The sequence below is a fragment of the Ranitomeya variabilis genome, chromosome 5, assembly GCF_051348905.1.
Source record: "Ranitomeya variabilis isolate aRanVar5 chromosome 5, aRanVar5.hap1, whole genome shotgun sequence".
NCBI classification, from domain to species: Eukaryota; Metazoa; Chordata; class Amphibia; order Anura; family Dendrobatidae; genus Ranitomeya; species Ranitomeya variabilis.
In genome coordinates this window covers 83,296,755-83,317,041 of record NC_135236.1, presented here as the reverse complement: position 1 = coordinate 83,317,041, position 20,287 = coordinate 83,296,755, and the positions used below count along the sequence as shown (strand labels likewise).

Here is a 20,287-nt window from a genome sequence, read left to right as displayed (position 1 = left end):
GGTTTTAGTCAGGCTTCTTTTCATTACACAGAATCACTTCTCTTCTCACACACACACACATACACTGTCATAAGGAGAACTGTACCTTTCTCATGCAGTGATGTGGGGGGAGGGGGATGAGTCCGGTGATGTAGCTCTCTCACTTCTATCTTGTGGTAATAAAGATGCTCCTGGCTGTCCTGACTGCTTCTATGATCACAGCAATCGCTTCCCAGGAAGAACTGGTCTATACAGCTTGTCTGATTTCAGTCTGACAGGAGACTCTATCAAACACCTTACTCTTGGATGTCCCAACAACAACTTTCCCAGTATCCTTTGGGGCTGAACTAACCATTCCCTGTCTGGTATAACCACTTTAACCCTTATAGTTGCTCCATGATCTGTCACAGCAAGTTAAACTAATAAAATTATACAGGGGTGCATGTATAACGCTCGATGACGTAGTGGCTTTTTTTTTTTGTCTCTCAGCTTTTCCCAGAAATGAGTGAAGCTCCCGTGAACCCATTAAGTAATGGCTGATTCAGGTCCTCAAAATCGCATCAGAATAGGACATGCTCCTAGTCTCCCGAATCTCATTCTCAGATCCCTGATTATAACACATGCCTAAATACATCCATTCTTATTAATGGGTCCACAGCTTTAGGAGTCCATTAAATCATGTAGCAATTCTATAGCATCTTTGGATAATCCCGGTGTTCTGGATCAGTTAATAAGGGACTAAAGCAATTCTAATGGTAGAATTTACTCTACTTTGCTGGAGGCTTAGTAGGTCTTATTAATCAAACCTGTCTTTGTTGCCCATAGCAACCTATCAGAGCTCCGCTTTCATTTTTAAAAAGCAGTTTAAAAAATGGAAGCTGAGCTCTGATTGGTTGCTATGGGCAACAAAGACAGGTTTGCTTTTATAAAGTTTTGATGAATGAGGCCTAGTGTCCCCTTTCGCAAACACTGAATAGTTCCACGATACCGGTGAAGGTGCTGCTGCTTCCTAGGCCCAGCCTGGGGCAGTGGCCATCTACTGCAGGATACTGTTCTCCATAGACTCTGCATTTAGTCTTGCAGTTTATCCCTAGGAGCGATGGCTGCTGATCAGACTGGCTTGTAATTACATTGTCAGTATGTCTGCCTCATCCAGCTTCTATATCCCCCTGTCTTTCTTGTGACTTACAAAGATTCTTAAAATAGTGTCAGCAAGCGAGGGTGGGGACAAGAGGCCGTTCACGTCCTGTCTCCGGCTCTTGAGTTTGGTTATATTTATGGACCATTAGTAATCAGGGCTGTGGAGTCGGTAAGTCAAACCTCCGACTCCTCAATTTCCATGACAACAACTTTGACTCTGACTCCACCAAAATGGGCTCCGACTCCACAGCCCTGATTAGTATTGTCATTGTATTGCTGCATTCCGAGGTTTAGGCCTCATTCAGAAGAGCACGCTGGTAGCACGCGGACCTTCTAGGGCCCATGAGCAAAAAATAACCTGCACCATGCTCTATTCTGCTCCAAATTACAGGCATAGTGCATGTTCTGGGAGGCAGCTACGGCCCCAGCCCGCGGTGTGGAGGAGGGCACGGAGCCGCTCACCTTCCCAGTAATGTCCGCAGCCTGACCTGGAAACCGTGAACGTGACAGGTCCAGTTATTGCAAAGGCCCACTAAACCCTTCCATTCTTAGCTTTTTGATGGGTCCTCACACTGCAGACCTGCAACATGGGGGACTTGCCATAATCATTGTTGAGGTTCAGCAGTGGGACCCTTAAAGGGGTTGCCCACTTTCAGGAAACGCTGTGCAATACCTAAAATAACACAGCAGGTACTCACAGTTGCTAGGTCCAGCGAGAGCTCCCCGACACTGTTCCAGTCGCCTGTGTTTTGCCTGCAGCAGAGAAATCACATTGACATCACCGCTTTAACCGATCACTGATCTTCTGCCTTGGCACAGCCGCTGAGCCCAGTGATTAGCTACAGCGGTGATGCGTGCTGTCATTGTGACATCACCGCTGCAGCCAATACACTAAGACCAAAGCAGCAGCCAGGAGCAGTTACTGGACCCAAAAAAAGGTCTGTGGTCCTTGTTTTGGGCATTTTACTGTGTTTTGAGTCAACTTTCTTGAAAGTTTAAAACCCCTTTAAAGCAGTTCTTTAGTTTGAGGTTCTTGATTCTGCTGACAGGCTGCATGGAAGCTGCTCACTGACTTCTCCACATCTTCACGGCTCTATATTGTTTGGCCATTCTCATATAAAAGTATATTATGTAAATAGAGGAACCCTTTGGAGAGCTTTGGTCTAGGATAGCTGGAGGCAATGCATGCGTATTCAGATTGTCCATAGTAGAAGCCGTTTTGGACTTGCTGGTATTTTACCTTCGCCTTTCCTTTAACCTGCTCTCTGGGGAGGTTTACCTCATACTTAAACTAGGACTTTTTGTTCCCAAACTGCAGGAAATAGTATTTTGCTGACGGTTTTGCCTGCAGACAAAGTCCTGTGTTGGGGAATGTCTCAAGTTCTCTTTTTGCTGAATTTACTGAAAACAATTTGTCGGAAACCAGTTATCAGTCGGTCTGGCTTAGCTGTCGTTAGGAGTCCTGGGAGGACTACCACTGGAATGTTGAGTTTCAACACCCAATTTTTTTTTTTTTATGTATCTGCTTAACTCCTCTTCCCATAGAGAGCACATGAACTATCATGTATTTGTATAGGGGGTTTCAGGGAAAGATATCGTTTGTTGAAATTAATTGACCCATCCTTTTGTTTTCTCTGAAAATAATGCAGTTGCCCAATGATTTTGTTCGACAAAAGAACACAGGAGCTCTTTGTAAGCCAAGCGTTCTTCTATATCGGGGAGTCGGGGGAAGCCATCATTCGGCTGACAGGCTTTCAGTGTCCGGTCAACTGAAATGTTGATACTGTGGGGGTAGGGGTGGTATATAGCCACATATCTAGGTACCGTATTTTTCGGACTATAAGACGCACGGACTATAAGGCGCACCCAGGTTTTAGAGGTGGAAAATAGGGAAAAAAATATTTGAAGCAAAAAAAATGTGGTAAAATATTTAATAACATACTATTATATGTGGTGTTGTTATATATAATAGTATGTTATTATGTTGGAAACTGCGGGACCAGTGTGGTGTCTGTGACGTACTATATGAAGACGCTGGAGGGTGAGTATAAGAATGGGGGCACAGGGCTTATAGTGAAAGCACCACTCCAGCACTGCAAAATAACACTGGAGTGCTGCTTTAAAAACCCATGGGAGAACTATAACTCCCAGCATGTCCTGCAGATCCTATGACATGCTGGGAGTTATAGTTCACCAAAGGAGTGGCGGAGTGCTTTATTGTGTTTTGGAAAGACTAACCTCTTAATTGTGGCAGCCAGCCTGTGGTGAGGTAAAAGCATCCCATGACTGCACACACAGAGCCCTCCCTCTTGTTGCCTTTCCACAGCACAGGTAATAGAAGCCAGCAGATTCTAGTGTTGGAGTCTGAAGGACCTGTGATGATGTCAAGAAGAGGGAGGGCTCTGAGCTGCCATGTGATGCTCCAGCCTGCCCACTGCTGATATCATCAGAGGTCCTCCTTGTGCACACTGCACAGTACTCAGCTCCAGCCCAGGAAGGTATGCAGCGATCTCCTCTCCCCCGGACCCTGCTGCTGCTGCCTCCTCCTCTCCCGGACACACGGATCTCCCCAGCTGCTGCAGCAATCAGCGCTGGGGAAACCATGTGTGTCGCTACTTAAGTGCAGTATTCATTTGCTGCTCCAGGCTCACAGCTCAGCTGATAGGTGGGCGGGGAGTAGCTAATGAATATTCACTGCACTTAATCATCGGGACCACATGGTTTCCCCAGCGCTGATTCCCGGCAGTGGGGACATTTTTCTGCCTCCTGAAGTGGGATAACAGTGCGATCCCACTCGCTGCTGCCCCCCTCCCCACATGCTACATCCCTACCATAAGATGCACCCACACTTTCCTCCCAAATTTGGAGGAAAAAAAGTGCGTCTTATGGTCAGAAAAATACGGTAAATGTCACTATTCCGGAGTCTCCCGAGTTCTGAGTAACCACTAGTGTATGAGTTGGTGGCCTTTATTGGTTGTCTTTCAGTTATTGCAGAAACCTAAGTAACTTCCTAATAGAGTTGACCCAAGGGCATAACATCCGTTGAAGCGGCCTGGTGTATGGGGCCCCTGGAAGAGGACGTCCATTCCAGGGCTTCTGCCCCCATTTATGCGGTGAGAACATAACTGGTGCTGCGGTCAATCTACAAAGATGTGGAAAATATACATTGAATGGGCCACGAGGAGCTCCCGTTTATTAGGAACGCGTGCTATGGTGCACGGTGTTCACCACAATCCCAATGTCTTGACAGAGACTTTTATTTATTTTTTCTTAACAATTCTCATTTATTTTCCTTGTATGATTTATGGTTGTAGTAATGTACATATAACACATCTAATGACTAGCAAGTTAATGTGAGATTTTTTTTCTGCAGTCTTGGGACATTTTCTTCCGAAATGCCAATGCCGGAGCAGCCCCTGGAACGGCTTACCAGAGCCCCCCACCCCTGGGTAGCAGCCTGTCTACATTCTCCCAGGCACAGTCACTGGTGCAGGCACAGCCAAATGTAGATAAGCTAGTGGAAGACCACCTTGCTGTGCAGTCCCTCATCCGGGCTTATCAGGTATGTCACTCCTACCTACCTATTTCACCTGCTTTCTTCCCATTTCACTTACAATATGGCAAACACAGACTCCATAAACTGTAGTACTCCGGGCTGCCAGAAGGCTTTTTTTTTTAGACACAATTAACACCTCTGAAGAAGTGGGCCCTCTATTTTGCAGGGTAGCATCAGGGGTACAACTATCTAAAGTCTGGTCATTCCTGCTGATATAGGGAGCAATTCACGAAATATTTGTATTAGTTTCTGTTCACATCTGCCTTCGGAATAGAATTCATCCCGTGGACCGATCTGTTACATGACAGACACAATTTGCACCCGAAGGGAACAATTGACTATAATAAGAGCCAACAGAGTTTCTGTTACGGTGACTGTCATTTTACCAGAAAAATTAGAACCTCCAATGCAAATGTGAGCAAAACCTAAAGACCCCTATACATGATCACATGCCTAGGCCCTGGCTGTTCCTAACTACTGAGTAGGGCAGCAAGACACTAGTCTCACTACTAAGGTAATGAAACAAACGGAGAAATCTAGCAACAAATGGAACTCCACAGCTTAGACTAGAACAACTTCTCCAAGGAGGTCAGCATAGAAAACCTATAACCTGCACAGGAGAGAGCAAGAAATGAGTTTAAATAGTGGAAGGGATTGGCAGTAAGATGCAGAAGCTGAGATTGTAGAGAGACATATGGAATCCCAACAGGGTCAAAAAGGAACTCTTAACCCCTTCCACACCAAGTGAAAATTAATCTGCCCCACTCAAGTTATTCGCCGAGCAGAATATGCTCCAAAGAGGACCTGCAATCCGCAAATCGCTGTCAACTTTTGATCCCAGATACCCCAAAGATCTCAGCAGGATGCGGCACATTCGTGACAGCTCTCATTACATTGTGACGTCACGCAATCCCTGCTGCCAATCAGCGCTGGCTTCACTCTCCCCGCCTTCAAAGGTATCACAGACTTCTGGAGGAATTGAAAGAGCAGCATATATCTCCAGATCTATGTGATTTGTCCAAAGGTGGAGAGAGTGAAATGGCTGCTAATTGACCCCAGGCATTGCCTAACGTAACAATGTAATGAGTCAGTGCAGACACTGCTGGAACGGCGCCCGCCACTGGAAGTGAGTGTAAGTGCTAAGGCATTACAAGGGGCAAACATACGGATTGAGAAGGGCTTGTCCTAGTAGTAGACAACCCCTTTCTTGAATATATTAGGTATCCTGCTCCTGTACTGTATTCCAGCCATTATTACTGAGATTATTGTTATTGGTCTGCACCTAAGTAGTTCCGCAGACATTACAACGGCCTCATTTATCAAAACTGTGTAAAACGAAAGCAGTCCGTGTCGCCCATGGCACTCAATCAGAGCAACTCTTAAATTTCAGTAACTGTTGCTGAAAAGTGAAAGCTGAGCTTTCATTGATAACTACGGGCGCCAAGGACAGTTTGCATTTTTTACAGTTTTCATACACAAGACTGAAGCTGATCAGATGTGTTGATCGTTGGGGTCCTAGTTGATGAGACCCCTTACTCGTAGCAAAAACTAAAAGGAGGAATTGCTCAACTGACCCCTGTACTCCACGGATTGATAGAATGTCTAAAGGCTTTCGATGGGGACTTTCCCACCTTTGGCTATCAATAGGGGTCTCATCACTCACCCCTTCTCAAATCAAAATTTTGACTTGTCAATAGACTTCTTTAAGCTGATGGGTGCCCTTTACCAGAAAAGGACAGCTCAAGGACATTTACTGTTAAGTTTTCTTTTTCTCTGAGGAGGAAACGCTCTTTAACCACAGCATGAAACTCTTCCGGCTTTCTGTATTGCTGAGGCAGCCACCTCTATTCTCATATTGATTACTTAGTGACTGCCTGTCGGGGTGGGGGAGGTGTCATTAACCAGTTTGTGTCATTGCTTCTAGGTAAGGGGTCACCACATTGCAAAACTTGACCCCCTCGGAATTAGCACTGTTAATTTTGATGACGCTCCAGTAATTGTCGGTCCTCCGAATGTCGGTGAGGGTTATGTGTCAGACTCATTGTAACTGTTCTCTTTACTTTTCCTCCTTTTTTTCCTGTGTTTATTATTTTACGTGGTGCCTTCTCTTTACCCCTCCATTTCTATTATTCCCCGACAAACTTGTCCCCTGACATCTCTATATCTATGCTCTTGTCTTTCCTTCTCTGTTCTCTTCTACCCTGGCACCTTTCCTTTATGTAGATCCGCGGGCACCATGTTGCCCAGCTTGACCCACTGGGCATTCTGGACGCAGATTTGGACTCATGTGTGCCAGCTGACATTGTCACATCCTCAGACAAACTCGGTGAGGGCCAGTAGCTATGCTAGTATGGTCACTGCTTCCCGCCTTCTCTCACCCCCAAGATGTTTGTTTGTCCCCCTGCTCGCTATTATGGAGGTCCAGAGCTCACAGCTAACAGCTTCTCTCTGGTGGGAAATGTCCAACATAGCAGGACATCTAAGACCCTGTGCACTACACGTTTTCCATAAGGGTAACATGTCTGCCAGGAAACCACCTGACATACACGCTAAGCGTGTCTTACTAGATGGAGGCCATAAGTGTGTCCTTTTCGCCTCCGTCTCCATCACGTGCAATTATGTAGTAGAAGAATGCTATAAATTGAAATCTGAAATAACCAGAGGTCCAAAATGCAGTGTGAGCCTACCCTTAGGCCAGTTTTCAGACACATGTAATAAAGTCATGTGTTTTTTCCCAAGACTCGGGCACGTCTCAGGTCCAAATACCTGACCGAATCGTAGATTCCCAAAATGCTGTTTGTTCAAGTCATTTGATCAATGGTTGCTTTGTGAATTGCATTGGTAATACCGAAATGCCCAAGAAATGACCCAACAAATGGGACCAGACGACCATCTGATGTGTTTTGAGGCCTCCTGACAGATGATGTCGGGGTAAAGAAGGATCGGGGAGATGGACTTTCAACACCTGATCCCTTTGCTTTCAGGGGAGATAAGCCTCTGGCAGTGGATTTTTCTTTTCTCTCTCTTTTTCGGGAACGAGAGCTGTTGGCCACATGTTCATCTCTGCCAACAGCTTTCTCATATATAAGGCCTAGGTTCACACTGTATTTTTGGCCTTTGTCTTACAGTCATCTAAAATTGGCCTCATGCTGGTTCTTAATCCATTGCCCTCATCTTGGGTAAATGACTGGCTACTCCTCAATGCTAATCAGCCAAAGTAAAACATTTAACAAGACCAAACAAAGGCCGACGGGCACAGTAGAGATGATTGGCGTGGCTGTCCTGCCCTAGAAGCTGTTAGTAGGAGCTCTGAGAGTAGCCCGGGTAATAACAGATGGTTAGGGTACCAAGGCTTGTGCTGCTCTCACACCAGAATTCACTAACATAGACTAGTTCAGCCAGTAACCACCAACTAACCACACGTGGCATGATCTGGGTGGGTTTGGGCGGCCAGGCTGGGGCCGGGATTGCTTGGGACATGGAGCATGTGGTGGGCATGAGAACGTTTCTGTGTGTGTGGACTGATCTGAGGAGAAGGTCGGCACATGTAAGTATTTTATCATTTTTAGAACTTGGTAAAAGATAAAGTGTCTGCCATTAATAACCATGGATACTGATTACTTCTCTACTGCACGGGCTGCCATGAATTCTATGTACTGTAAGGTGTGCTATGGAAATGTCAATATTAGCCATATGAATGAGGATGAAAATGTGGTAAACGCTGCAAGACCAAAATTTGGCAAATTTGTATATCTGGTTCACATGGGTAATTGGGATCTGCATGTATCTATCACCAGAGACTGATGGACTAGATAGTTATACCATGATGCCAGCTGGGGCCATGGGCCGCCTAATCACAGACAACCTCCTTAGGCTGGGGAGAGGCTACACAACCTGTGCAGCCACAGATCGCTTTATGCCGCTGCTATAGAGCAGTGTAATGCCGGTGATTGGGGTCATAGTGTGACCCACAGGGTACTGAGGCCGCAAGAAGGACAAACAAATCCAGTTGACTTTTTTTGTGATTTGCTTGTTGCAGTCTCAGTAGTCTTCCCATTCACCTGCATTATGTTTCTATTTTGCAGTGACCTACAGTGATCTATAGCGTCACAGCCAAAGCTGCGATGTATCCCTGGCCTTAAAGGGAATCTATCAGCAGGATTTTGGTATGTATTCTGACAACAGCATGACGTAGAGTAGAGATGCTGATTCCAGCGATATGTCACTTAGTTTACTGGGTGCAGTCGTTGTAATAGAATCACAGTTTTCTCTTCTGCAGATCTAGCAGTTCTCTGACTGCTGAGCCCTGTATAACCCCGCCCACTCCACTGATTGGCTGCTTTCTGTATACAGTCACTGGTGGGGGCGTGGTTGGACTACAAGGCACAAAACATCTAGTCCTGTAGTGATGATATACTGCTGATAAAACACGTGCGTCCAATGCATGTCTCGCACCCAGAGAAAGCAGACTTCATTATGTCCAGTCAGCAGCATTTAGATCCTAAGGGCAGAAGATCAATGTCTTTTGCATAGATTCTTCATAGAGAACCATTTAAAGGGTGAGTCTTTTACCAAAAAATACATAATTTTCGTTCACCTGGTGTAAATGCCGCTGTTCTCCTGAATCCAGCATTGTTTCTGCGCCTCTCCGTTCCTGAGATGTGGCCTCATCTTCTAGGTATGTAGATTTAGTCTTGTTGATGTGGACCACGCCCCTTTGGCTAACAAGACTAGATAGCTATATAGGGAAGAAGGGACCATATCTCAGGAAAGGAGAGGAGCAGGAACAAAAGAAAAACATCATCGGATTCAGGAAAACAGCAGCATTTACACCAGGTTAAAAAAAATGCATCTTTATGTGAAGTGATAGGTTCTAGTTAAAGCGGAAAAGTCAATCTTTCTAGGAGATCATACATATGTAATATATGTGATTCATATGGAGTCACTGAGATCTGAGTGGTAATACGACACATTTTAGGCCCATAGATTTCCGTAGCCTTTATACTACAGATCAGTAATGTTGATGAATCCTATCACTAAAGGGCACAGTTCCTCTATGGCCGCACCTCATGTCAGGAGACGTAGCTTGTGACTAGGCAATGACGAAAGGTTTTCCGAAGAGGTGTCCTGCCTCATACCGATTCTTAGAAGACCCAGATATGTCTCCGACTGTTACACATGAGCCTTCAGTGAGGAATGTTCTTCTCAGTGTATACTGCATCTTCTCGCCTCCGAGTTACATGGTCCATATACAGAGCTTGATTTCCAGACCGGCCCCAGGAACCCATCAGTCTCCTCAAGTCATTGAGTTCTGTTTGGGAGACCCTGTCCGAAAATCCCAGCCTGTACATGTGCCAGATGTAGTCTTATATATATGATTGTGTCCGCAAAACAATCCAGCCCGATCCGCCATGACAGACCGGTATAGGACATGCTCCAAGTTTTTCTTAGATACGTAAAAATAAAAACCATTGATTTCCATGGTTCCATGTGCTGGATTTAAAGGGACAGCACCTAGATGAGACTGACTGTTGTGTGGCCTTACTGTGTCATTTTCTTTTTCCAGCCCTGTGTGAGTATGTGTGTGACGTGGAAGTGTTGTTCGTGAGGCTGTCTTACACTGGGATGAGTAAGAAGCTGGAGACATAGATCTCTGCAGAGATCTATGTGCGCCTATTACTGCAGTGTGCACAGGACGGGACTGCGCCGCACGCTGGGAGCTGTGACGTGCCTGTGTGCTTGTTTTCCTCTTTCCCCCGGTTACGTTGCAGAGATGGCTTGCGGCTCTTATGAGCCCCTTTGTGCGCTGTTGAGATTTTATATTTAAAGATTCCTCTCTTTTCCCCATGCTGCGCTTCTTCCTCTTTTTAACCCCCAACTCCCCACGTGCTGCGCTCTCCTAACACACTCAGAGCTGTCGGCATTCCTGGATCGGCTTCGAGTTCTCACGGTGGGAGGTACGGAAAAATCTCTATCTCACAGCTCTCCTCGCTTCCTTCTCCTCTCCATACCCTCTCCGCACCCTCTCCACGCCCTCTCCACCTTCCTATCTGTCCTAGGCTAGTCCCACCTCTAACCAGAGCAGTTGTGATACGGCGTCAAGAAGGCAATAATATGACAAGTAGGCAATGGGATCACTCCCTCAACGCAGGACGGGAAATCACTTTCCCCATTACTGCCATAGTGGCGATATTTACAGCAGTCGATATTCCATACACTGGACAGGATCTTACAATGTGACGGAATACTGGCTGCTGTATATGACGTCTGTACTCTGCAGGGCACCATGGCTAAATAAGCCAGGAACGTGGATACAACATGTGAGCATCGGTTTTTAGTCCTCCTCCATGTGTATGAAGCCCACAGAGTGATGCGTGTGCTGTGAGCCTTGATGCGGTGTGCTGCTGTGCACTGTATGGCCGGGTTCACACAAGACTTTAAATTACCTGGCCAATAATGTCTACAAATTTTAGATGTGATGGGTGCCATATACATCTCCGTACAATCATCCGCATCGCAGACGGGGTACTGAAACTGGCTGCCATTGCGTGATGCAATTTCTTCTGTAAGGGCACCGTCAGACAACCGTATTGCTCACGCGAGGATCCCATCTCAAGCCTTGGACTGGCCGTCGGCTCTCCTAACCTGAGCGTGACATCTGCATAGAAACACATGCTGTCACGCTCAGGTCATGAGAACAGTCAGCCAGTCCGAGGATTGCAATGTGATCGGCTGTATTAGTTGTGCGAGGATCGCATTGCAAGCCTTGGACTGGCCGTCAGCTCTGCTGACCTGAGCGTGACATCTGCATAGAAATACATGCTGTCACGCTCAGGTCATGAGAACCGTCGGCCAGTCCGAGCATTGCAATGTGATCGGCTGTATTAGTCTTGCGAGGATCGTATTGCAAGCCTTGGACTGGCCAGTCAGCTCTCCTGACCTGAGCCTGACATCTCCATAGAAATACATGCTGTCACGCTCAGGTCATGATAACTGTCAGCCAGTCCGAGGATTGCAATGTGATCGGCCGTATTAGTCATGCGAGGATTGCATTTCAATCCTTGGACTGGCCGTCGGCTCTCCTAACCTGAGTGTGACATCTGCATAGAAATGTGTGCTGTCACGCTCAGGTAATGAGAACCGTCGGTCCAGTCCGAGGATTGCAATGTGATTGGCCGTATTAGTCATGCGAGGATTGCATTGCAATCCTTTGACTGGCCATCGGCTGTCCTGACCTGAGTGTGACATCTGCATAGAAACACATGCTGTCACGCTCAGGTCATGAGAACAGTCAGCCAGTCCGAGGATTGCAATGTGATCCTAGCAGGACTAATATGGCCGTCTGACTGCACCCTAAAGCCAAAACTATTATATGCAAGTCATTCCACACAGGCTTACTTCTGCCTACAAAACCCACTTCCGTGCATATTGGCTAACAATAGTCCGTGTCTACACACTGACCAAAAAATACACTTGTCTGAACCTGGCCTATGACTGCTATCGGGTGTGTGCAGACGGACGGGGCAGATACACAGTGGAAGTGCCACAGCGGAAAGTGTCCTGTGCTGTGGACTTTCACCATGGATTTCCCCCCCTGATATGTCCTGTAAAATATGGAGTGGGGTATGGATGGTTTCTTGGTGAGCGGATGGACCTGGAGTACCGTCTTGTACGCCACACATGTAGTTTATTATTTAGCTGGTAGACTATGCCAAGTCCCGGTTGTGTTTGTGCCAGTTCTCCGGGTGCCTAGAACGTTTGTACTTTGTAGGGTTCAATACAAAGTGACCTTTGTGGGCGGCAGAGACAAGACGTCCCAGACAGAAACCAGATGCATTATTCACAGAAAGGACATTAGGAATCATTACATCCGATCTACTGAGCGGGTTTCTTATATAACCAGCAATCTCCATGTCAGTAATATAGCAAAGGGTTCTAGAGTTTATTATATTATTGTTTATTTATTCTTTTTTTATTTCTTAATTTTGTCCACAGTGTTCTTAGATTAATATTCTGCATTATGACAAGTACAGGACCTGAGGAGCAGATCCTGACCATATGGATACACAAGGGTCCATGTCCTGTGTATCTGCTCCACAGACCCTACATTTAGTATATGCAGTGTCAGCTTTGCCCCAAATATTCGTTTCAAGTGCTCCTGTCTAGTGATGAACGAACGTGCTAGGATAACGTGTTATCTCAGCATGCTCAGGTACTAGCCAAGAGTATTCGAGCCGAAGACAATGTTCGAGTCCCCGCGGTGGCATGTCTCGTGGCTGTTCGACCTGCCTAACAAACGGGCAATCCATGCATGTGTTGCACTTGTCAGAACAGCTGTGAGACATGCAGCCGTGGGGACTCGAACATAGTATTCGAGCATGCCGAGGATACTCGGTTAGAACCCGAGCATGTCAAGATAACACCTTATCCGAACATGTTCGCTCATCACTAGTCCTGTCTCTATATGTCAGTCTTAGTAAATACTTATGTCTCCCCCTCCCAAAAGAAAATAATTATTATTTTTTATCCTTTCTTAGGCTATGTGCACACGTCAGGATTTCTTGCAGAAATTTCCTGAACAAAACCGGACATTTTCTGCAAGAAATCCGCATGCGTTTTTTTTTTCGTGTTTTTTTTTTTTTGCGGATTTCTTGCGTTTTTTTCCGGAGGTTGCCAATGCAATAATATAGTATAAAATCCTCAAAAAATCTACTAAATTAATGAACATGCTGCATTTTTTTCGCAGAAAAAAAGCAACACATGCACAAAAATTGCAGAATGCATTATAAATGATGGGATGCATATGTAAAAACGTGAAAAATCCTGAACGTGTGCACACGGCCTTATACAAGTATTTCTCACAAAATTATAATATCATCAAAAAGTTCATTTATTTCACTTCTTCAATACAGAAAGTGAAACTCCTATATTATAGAGAGTCATTACAAACAGAGTGATCTATTTCAAGTGTTTATTTCTGTTAATGTTGATGATTATGGCTCACAGCCAATGAAAACCTTAGAAACATCTCAGTAAATTAGAATAATTAACAAAAAACATCTGCAAAGGCTTCCTAAGCATTTAAAAAGGTCCATTAGTCTGTTTCAGTAGGCTCCACAATCATGGGGAAGACTGCTGACTTGACAGATGTCCAGAAGGCAGCCATTGATATGCTCCACAAGAAGGGTAAGCCACAAAAAGTCATTGCTTAAAGAAGCTGGCTGTTCACAGAGTGCTGCCTCCAAACATATTAATGGGAAGTTGAGTGGAAGGAAAAAGTGTGGTAGAAAAAGATGCACAAGCAACCGGGATAACCGCAGCCTTGAAAGAATTGTTTAGAAAAGGCCATTCAAAAATTTGGGGGAGATTCACAAGGAGTGGACTGCTGCTGGAGTCATTGCTTCAAGAGCCACCACACACAGACGTATCCAGGACATGGCCTACAAGTCAATGTTGACCCTTTAACGAGCCTTGTCACATGACTTAGGCCGGAGTCACACTTACCGTATAAAAAAATCGTTCCGATTTTGATGGCCGAAAATCACACAAATGTTCCTGAATAGTGATCCGTATGTCATCTGTGTGCAATGTGAGGATGTGATTTCCTCGCATCTAGTAACAGTGTGGCATCCGTATGCAATGCGATTTTAACATGAGCTTTTACATACAGCAGTTCTCTCTGTGTAAAAGCTCATGTTAAAATCGCATTGCATACGGATGCCATACGGATGTCACACTGATGGTCTGTGTGGTGTGCGAGTTTTTCTCGCACCCATAGACTTGCATTGGCGAGTCTCGGCCGAGATACGCTGACAATCGCAGCATGCTGCGATTTCACTCGGATCCTGAATATGGCCGAGAAAACAACGGATGATAGGAGCTGCACCACAGATTAACATTGGGCCGAGTGCTATGCGATTTTTTATCGCATAGCACTCGTCCGTATTACGGTCTAGTGTGACTCCGGCCTCAGGATAATGGCCAAACCAGAATCTCAATTTGCAGACACTGTGTTTCAGGGTACTGACCCTCGTCAGTGCAAAGCACTATCTGGTTTGGCTGTGTGAGAGGTGTCAGACCGTTATCCAAGAAGTATCGTTTCTCCTTGCTTAGATCGACATGCTATCCTCATCTCGGCATGCTTAGCATGTCGATCTCCACAAGGAGAAATTATACTTCTTGGACAATGGGCTACAAGTGTCACATTCCTTGTGTCAAGCCACTTATGACCAATAGACAACGCCAGAAACCTGGGCCAAGGCTTAAAAGAACTGGACTGTTGCTCAGTGGTCCAAGGTGTTGTTATCAAATGAAAGTAAATTTTGCATTTCATTTGGAAATCAATATCCCAGAGTCTGGAGGAAGAGTGGAGAGGCCACAATCCAAGCTGCTGGAGGTCTAGTGTGAAGTTTCCACAATCAGTGATGGTTTGTGCAGCCATGTCATCTGCTGGTGTAGATCCAGTGTGTTTTATCAAGACCAAAGTCAGTGCAGCCGTCTACCAGGACATTTCAGAACACTTCATGCTTCCCTCTGCCGACAAGCTTTTTGGAGATGGTAATTTCATTCTCCAGCAGGACTTGGCACCTGTCCACACTGCCAAAAGTACCAATAACTGGTTTACAAACAACAGTATCACTGTGCTTGATTGGCAGCAAACTCGCCTGACCTTAACCCCATAGAGAATCTATGTGATATTGTCAAGAGGAAGATGAGAGACACCAGACCCAACAATGCAGATGAGCTGAAGGCTGCTATCAAAGCAACCTGGGCTTCCATAACCCCTCAGCAGTGCCACAGGCTGATCACCTCCATGCCACGCCGCATTGATGCAGTAATTGATGCTAAAGGAGCCCCGACCAAGTATTGAGTACCATTACTGAACATACATTTCAGTAGGACAACATTTCGGATTTTAAAATCATTTTTCAAGCTGGTGTTATAAAGTATTCTAATTTACTGAGATAATGACTTTTGGGTTTTCATTGGCTGTAAGCCATAATCATCAACATTAACAGAAATAATCACTTGGAATAGATCACTCTGTGTGTAATGACTCTATATAATATATGAGATTCACTTTTTGTATTGAAGAACTGAAATAAATAAATTCTAATTTAGTAAGGAGTACCTGTAACTTCATGCAGTCCTGTTCCTCCAATATTCCTCCTAGGAATTTATGAATAAGATGACAGCTGGGTGATGTCATGTGGGGGCCACTAGAAGCTTGAACACCCCCCATTGGTGCCGCCCAGTTGTCAGCTTATACATACATTTCCAGCAGGGATAACAGAGGAGCGGCACGAGGTAGACTTATCAGAACAAATACTAAAAATTGTAATTTTATGGGAAATACAAACTTGACGGAGGAGATGACCGGTTCTCCTGCTGATTGGCTCAGGCTGCAGGAATCAGACGCTGGCTCTGTAATTTCAGCCAGGTATGTTTGTGTATAGGGAGAGACCTGTCACTCAAGAGGTGCGGGGTGGGGAGAGTCCGCCTCTTGGACTAGTCACCCACATGTCATACTCCCAGGCTGGCTTTACAATGTATGTCTTTTCTGAAACACCTCAACATTTCATAGTAAAACATACCTGGCTGACATGACAGAGCCGGGGTCTGACGTATGCTACTCGTGGTTCGGGAAGCATAAATCGGCCTTAAAATTCAGATTGCTGAGTGCCACCAAGAAAAGAGGTTTGCGTCTTATTCTGGATACTTGGAAATCAGAAAAACTTCTTTCTTTTAATAAAAAAGAAAAAACCAATACTGAACCTACTTAGGCATTTACTTGTTTCTAAGGAGGCAGTGACGTGATGTGGCCACTAGATGTTGGCACAGTATCAGGCACACTAGGTGTCTCGCGATTAAAGAATTGGAGAAACTTGGATGCTTTGGGGCAAAACGGCGCCATTCATGTCTACAGGCTGTGTGTGGTATTGCAGCCAAGACCTGGTTACAGTCGGACACGGCCCGTAGACCAGTGTAATGCGCTTTGTCAGCCATGTTTCTCTAATCCTGTACATCCCCTTTTTACAGTTGGGTAGGTGCAGCTGCTGAATTAGGTATTTTGTACTGATTTTCTCGCTTTGTGGCTGTACATTTGCTCTGTGGTACCTGGTTAGTATGGAACTTGTGATTATACTGATTCTGTAATGGAAACATGAAATGACCGTAGTCTGGGGACAGTTGTAGATTAATGTCTCTCTTCTACCCCCCACCTACCATGCTGCTTGTCCCCCTCACCTGCTTCCTGTCCCATTCGCTGCCCCAACTATGTGCCGCCACCTCTGTCCTGCAAATTTCCACCACACCTTTATAAACCACAATGACGCCATTTACCGCGTGTGATGCCTTCTCCACCCACCTGTCCCACACGTCTCGTTCTCCTGTGTCTGTCCGTGCCATATGCCTTGCTCTTTCCACTGATGTATCCCACCACTGTGACCGCCATCACACCCTTCCCGTAATGCTCATTGCATGGCTGGCCGCATTGCGTTTCTCCTTCTGTAACGCTGCCTTCGTCTGTCTGTCTCTGACCACCGCCCTCCACAGGGTTTTACGGGCTAGAGGAATCCGACCTGGACAAAGTCTTCCATTTGCCAACCACTACATTTATTGGAGGGAATGAGACGGCGCTGCCCCTTCGGGAGATCATTAAAAGGCTTGAGGTGAGAGGTGACCACCCGTTGGAGATGTGATCGGCCCCACTGTATTTTGCTGGCGCCTTTGCTATTTTTTCCTGCCTTGCTCCATCTCTTGTTTTTGTGTGCAGAGCTCCTACTGTCAACACATTGGGGTCGAGTTCATGTTCATTAATGACTTGGAACAATGTCAGTGGATCCGGCAGAAGTTCGAGACCCCGGGAATCATGCAGTTCACCAACGAGGAGAAGCGCACGCTGCTGGCAAGACTGGTCCGATCTACCAGGTGCCACCATCGATCCATAAGATGAGTCTGCGAGGTTCTCATACATCCAGGTCATGACATATCCATTAACGGCGCTTCATATTCCTTTGGTCATTTTTTTGTCATTTCGCCCTCAGTTTCCAAGAGCGATAACTTTTTATTCTTCCAATTTTCATTTTACCATATAATGTACTGAAACACAAAAAAAAAAATTCCAATCGAGATGAAATGGAAAAAAAACAACAATTCTTACATTGTTTTTTATTTTTAAAAACAGACGCTTTGTAGTAAAAATGACCTGATAACTTTACTGGTCAGTACATTTATGGTGATACCAAATTTTTTTATGTAATTCGTTTACAAAAATAAATAAAAACTTGCAAAAAAAATTTTTAACAATTGAAATATTCTAAGACTTTTTTTTATTTTACAGTCGATGGAGGATGGCTTGTTTTTTCCAAGGCGAGCTGTATTTAGTTTTTTTTGTTTTGTTTCTTATTTTTTTTTTAATTATAATTTTAGGGGTCCATAATACTTGCCAATCTCTGTTTATTCCATTTTTGGAGGGACAGGTTATGACCAAAAGGATCAATGTCTCTGCCATTTCAATTTTTTTATTATGTTTCAGCATTTGCCATATGAAATAATTTAGATTTTTTTATTCGTTTGGACAGTTACACATGTGGCAATATCAAATATGGTAAGTTTTTTTTATCGCTTTTCCCTATTGGAAAAAAGGGAGTGAATTTTCAATTTCATGTTTTTTGTTTTTTTTTTTATTTATTTTATTTTTTTCCTAGTATTTTTCTTTTTTACATTTTTTATTAGTCTGCTTGTTTTATGTTTTAACACATTTCCTACCCTCAGACAAATCTTTAAAAAATGGAGAGCTATTCTGTAAGTTGATCACTAGGCAAGATGGGTTGTCTTCCTGAGATGGTCCATTGAACTCCATTATATCATGACTTGGAAGAATGAAAACCGTCAGACTCATCTTGTTCCTTTACTCCTTGTCAGACTTTTTTTTCCTGTGTTTATATTTGGTAAAGTTATACTCATTATTATTGTAATCTCCTGTAAAGGTTTGAAGAGTTCCTCCATCGTAAGTGGTCATCTGAGAAGCGTTTCGGATTGGAGGGATGTGAAGTCTTAATTCCAGCCTTGAAGACCATCATTGATAAATCAAGCGAGAACGGCGTGGATTATGTCATCATGGGGATGCCACACAGGTAGCCGACATTGTATGCACAGTACTGACCCTTGTTGTTTCTCCATCATGTCACATTGTGAATGCATGACCATTGTTTTTTTTTTTTTTATTTGTGCCCTCTCCGGTCTGTCTTCTAGAGGTCGTCTTAATGTTCTGGCAAATGTGATCCGAAAAGAGCTGGAGCAGATATTCTGCCAATTTGACTCTAAACTGGAAGCTGCCGATGAGGCGAGTTTTTTGCAAATTTTTTTTATTTTACCATTTCTGAAACACGATAAAGTAGAATTCAAGTAATTGTGTGACACATTGCACTCCGGGGGCGGTGCATCTGTACATGGTATACCCGTGTGTCTCATTTGGCCCATCGGAGTCTTACCCCCTAAACATGCTGATATTTTATTTTTCACACACGCATGCATGACTACTTTTGGGTCAATCTGCAGTCCCTTCTGGATGAAGATTCTTGAGTAAAAAGACTGATTTACTGTTCCTCCTCCTTCAGGGTTCCGGAGACGTGAAGTACCACTTGGGAATGTATCACAGGCGGATAAACAGGGTAACTGACAGGAACATCACCCTGTCATTAGTCGCCAACCCTTCCCATCTTGAGGCTGCCGATCCTGTTGTCCAAGGAAAAACCAAAGCAGAACAGTTCTACGGTGGAGATAACGAAGGCAAGAAGGTAATAAGTCGGAAGTGGACTTGTCAAGAAGAGCAAGACTCACTGTTGCTCATGGTCCTCACACGTGTCCTCTTTGTTCTCTCAGGTGATGTCTATCCTCATTCACGGTGATGCTGCCTTTGCCGGCCAAGGCATAGTGTATGAGACTTTCCATTTGAGTGATCTCCCATCATACACTACACATGGCACCGTTCATGTGGTGGTCAACAACCAGGTATAGGCCTCGTTTCTGTACATGTAACGGGAATTATATCCAATTAAAACCTTAAGTTTTTTGTGATAAGCATATAACAGCCCAGTGCAATTGTCAGTGGTAATGTTCCACAAGGGCCAAAAATTTGACCAAAGATGTGACTTGAAGATCTTGAATCCTCCAGGTTAAATGCGTTAAGAGCCGGAGATCGGAGCTTTAATTGATGCCCTTTCACACAGAACAATAATTGCTAACAAGCTTTGATAGGTAACTTTGTCCCCAATCATTGACCTAATCAATGAGTAAACTCTTGTACCTCGCTGATCATATGTTTTATTTGCCTGAAAAATTAATAATTGGCAGAAGAAAATTCCCTGTGTAAACATGGAGTACGGTGCCTAAAATATGCAAGCTGACAACTAAACAATCGTATTAACCGCTGTATAATAATCATATAATGGCCTTTAAATAAGCACATTTGACTTGTTACGTCGTCGATATGTGTCCATGAAGGGCAAACTCTCGTGGGCATATTAAGAGAGCTGGGAACAAAGAGATGGCCATCCAAATGTGTTAAGGGGTTAAGCCTGTAAGGCTACGTGCACACATTGAGTATTT

General features: G+C 44.6%; 1 protein-coding gene across 3 annotated transcripts in view; it reads left to right on the top strand.

Annotated features, from left to right (window-relative positions):
• Positions 1 to 20,287, top strand: part of OGDH (oxoglutarate dehydrogenase) — a 72,671-nt gene that overhangs the window by 23,403 nt on the left and 28,981 nt on the right. The window contains exons 1-9 of one of the 3 annotated variants that reach the window (XM_077262754.1): positions 2,020 to 2,057; positions 4,493 to 4,681; positions 6,899 to 7,001; positions 17,231 to 17,346; positions 17,451 to 17,605; positions 18,667 to 18,813; positions 18,932 to 19,022; positions 19,297 to 19,476; positions 19,562 to 19,690. In XM_077262754.1, coding sequence (XP_077118869.1) covers positions 17,484 to 17,605; positions 18,667 to 18,813; positions 18,932 to 19,022; positions 19,297 to 19,476; positions 19,562 to 19,690 — 669 coding nt within the window. In that variant the 5' untranslated portion in view covers positions 2,020 to 2,057; positions 4,493 to 4,681; positions 6,899 to 7,001; positions 17,231 to 17,346; positions 17,451 to 17,483. Of the gene's footprint in view, positions 1 to 2,019; positions 2,058 to 4,492; positions 4,682 to 6,599; positions 6,694 to 6,898; positions 7,002 to 17,230; positions 17,347 to 17,450; positions 17,606 to 18,666; positions 18,814 to 18,931; positions 19,023 to 19,296; positions 19,477 to 19,561; positions 19,691 to 20,287 lie in introns of those variants that run through there. The other 2 variants (XM_077262752.1, XM_077262753.1) reach the window with 2 other exon arrangements.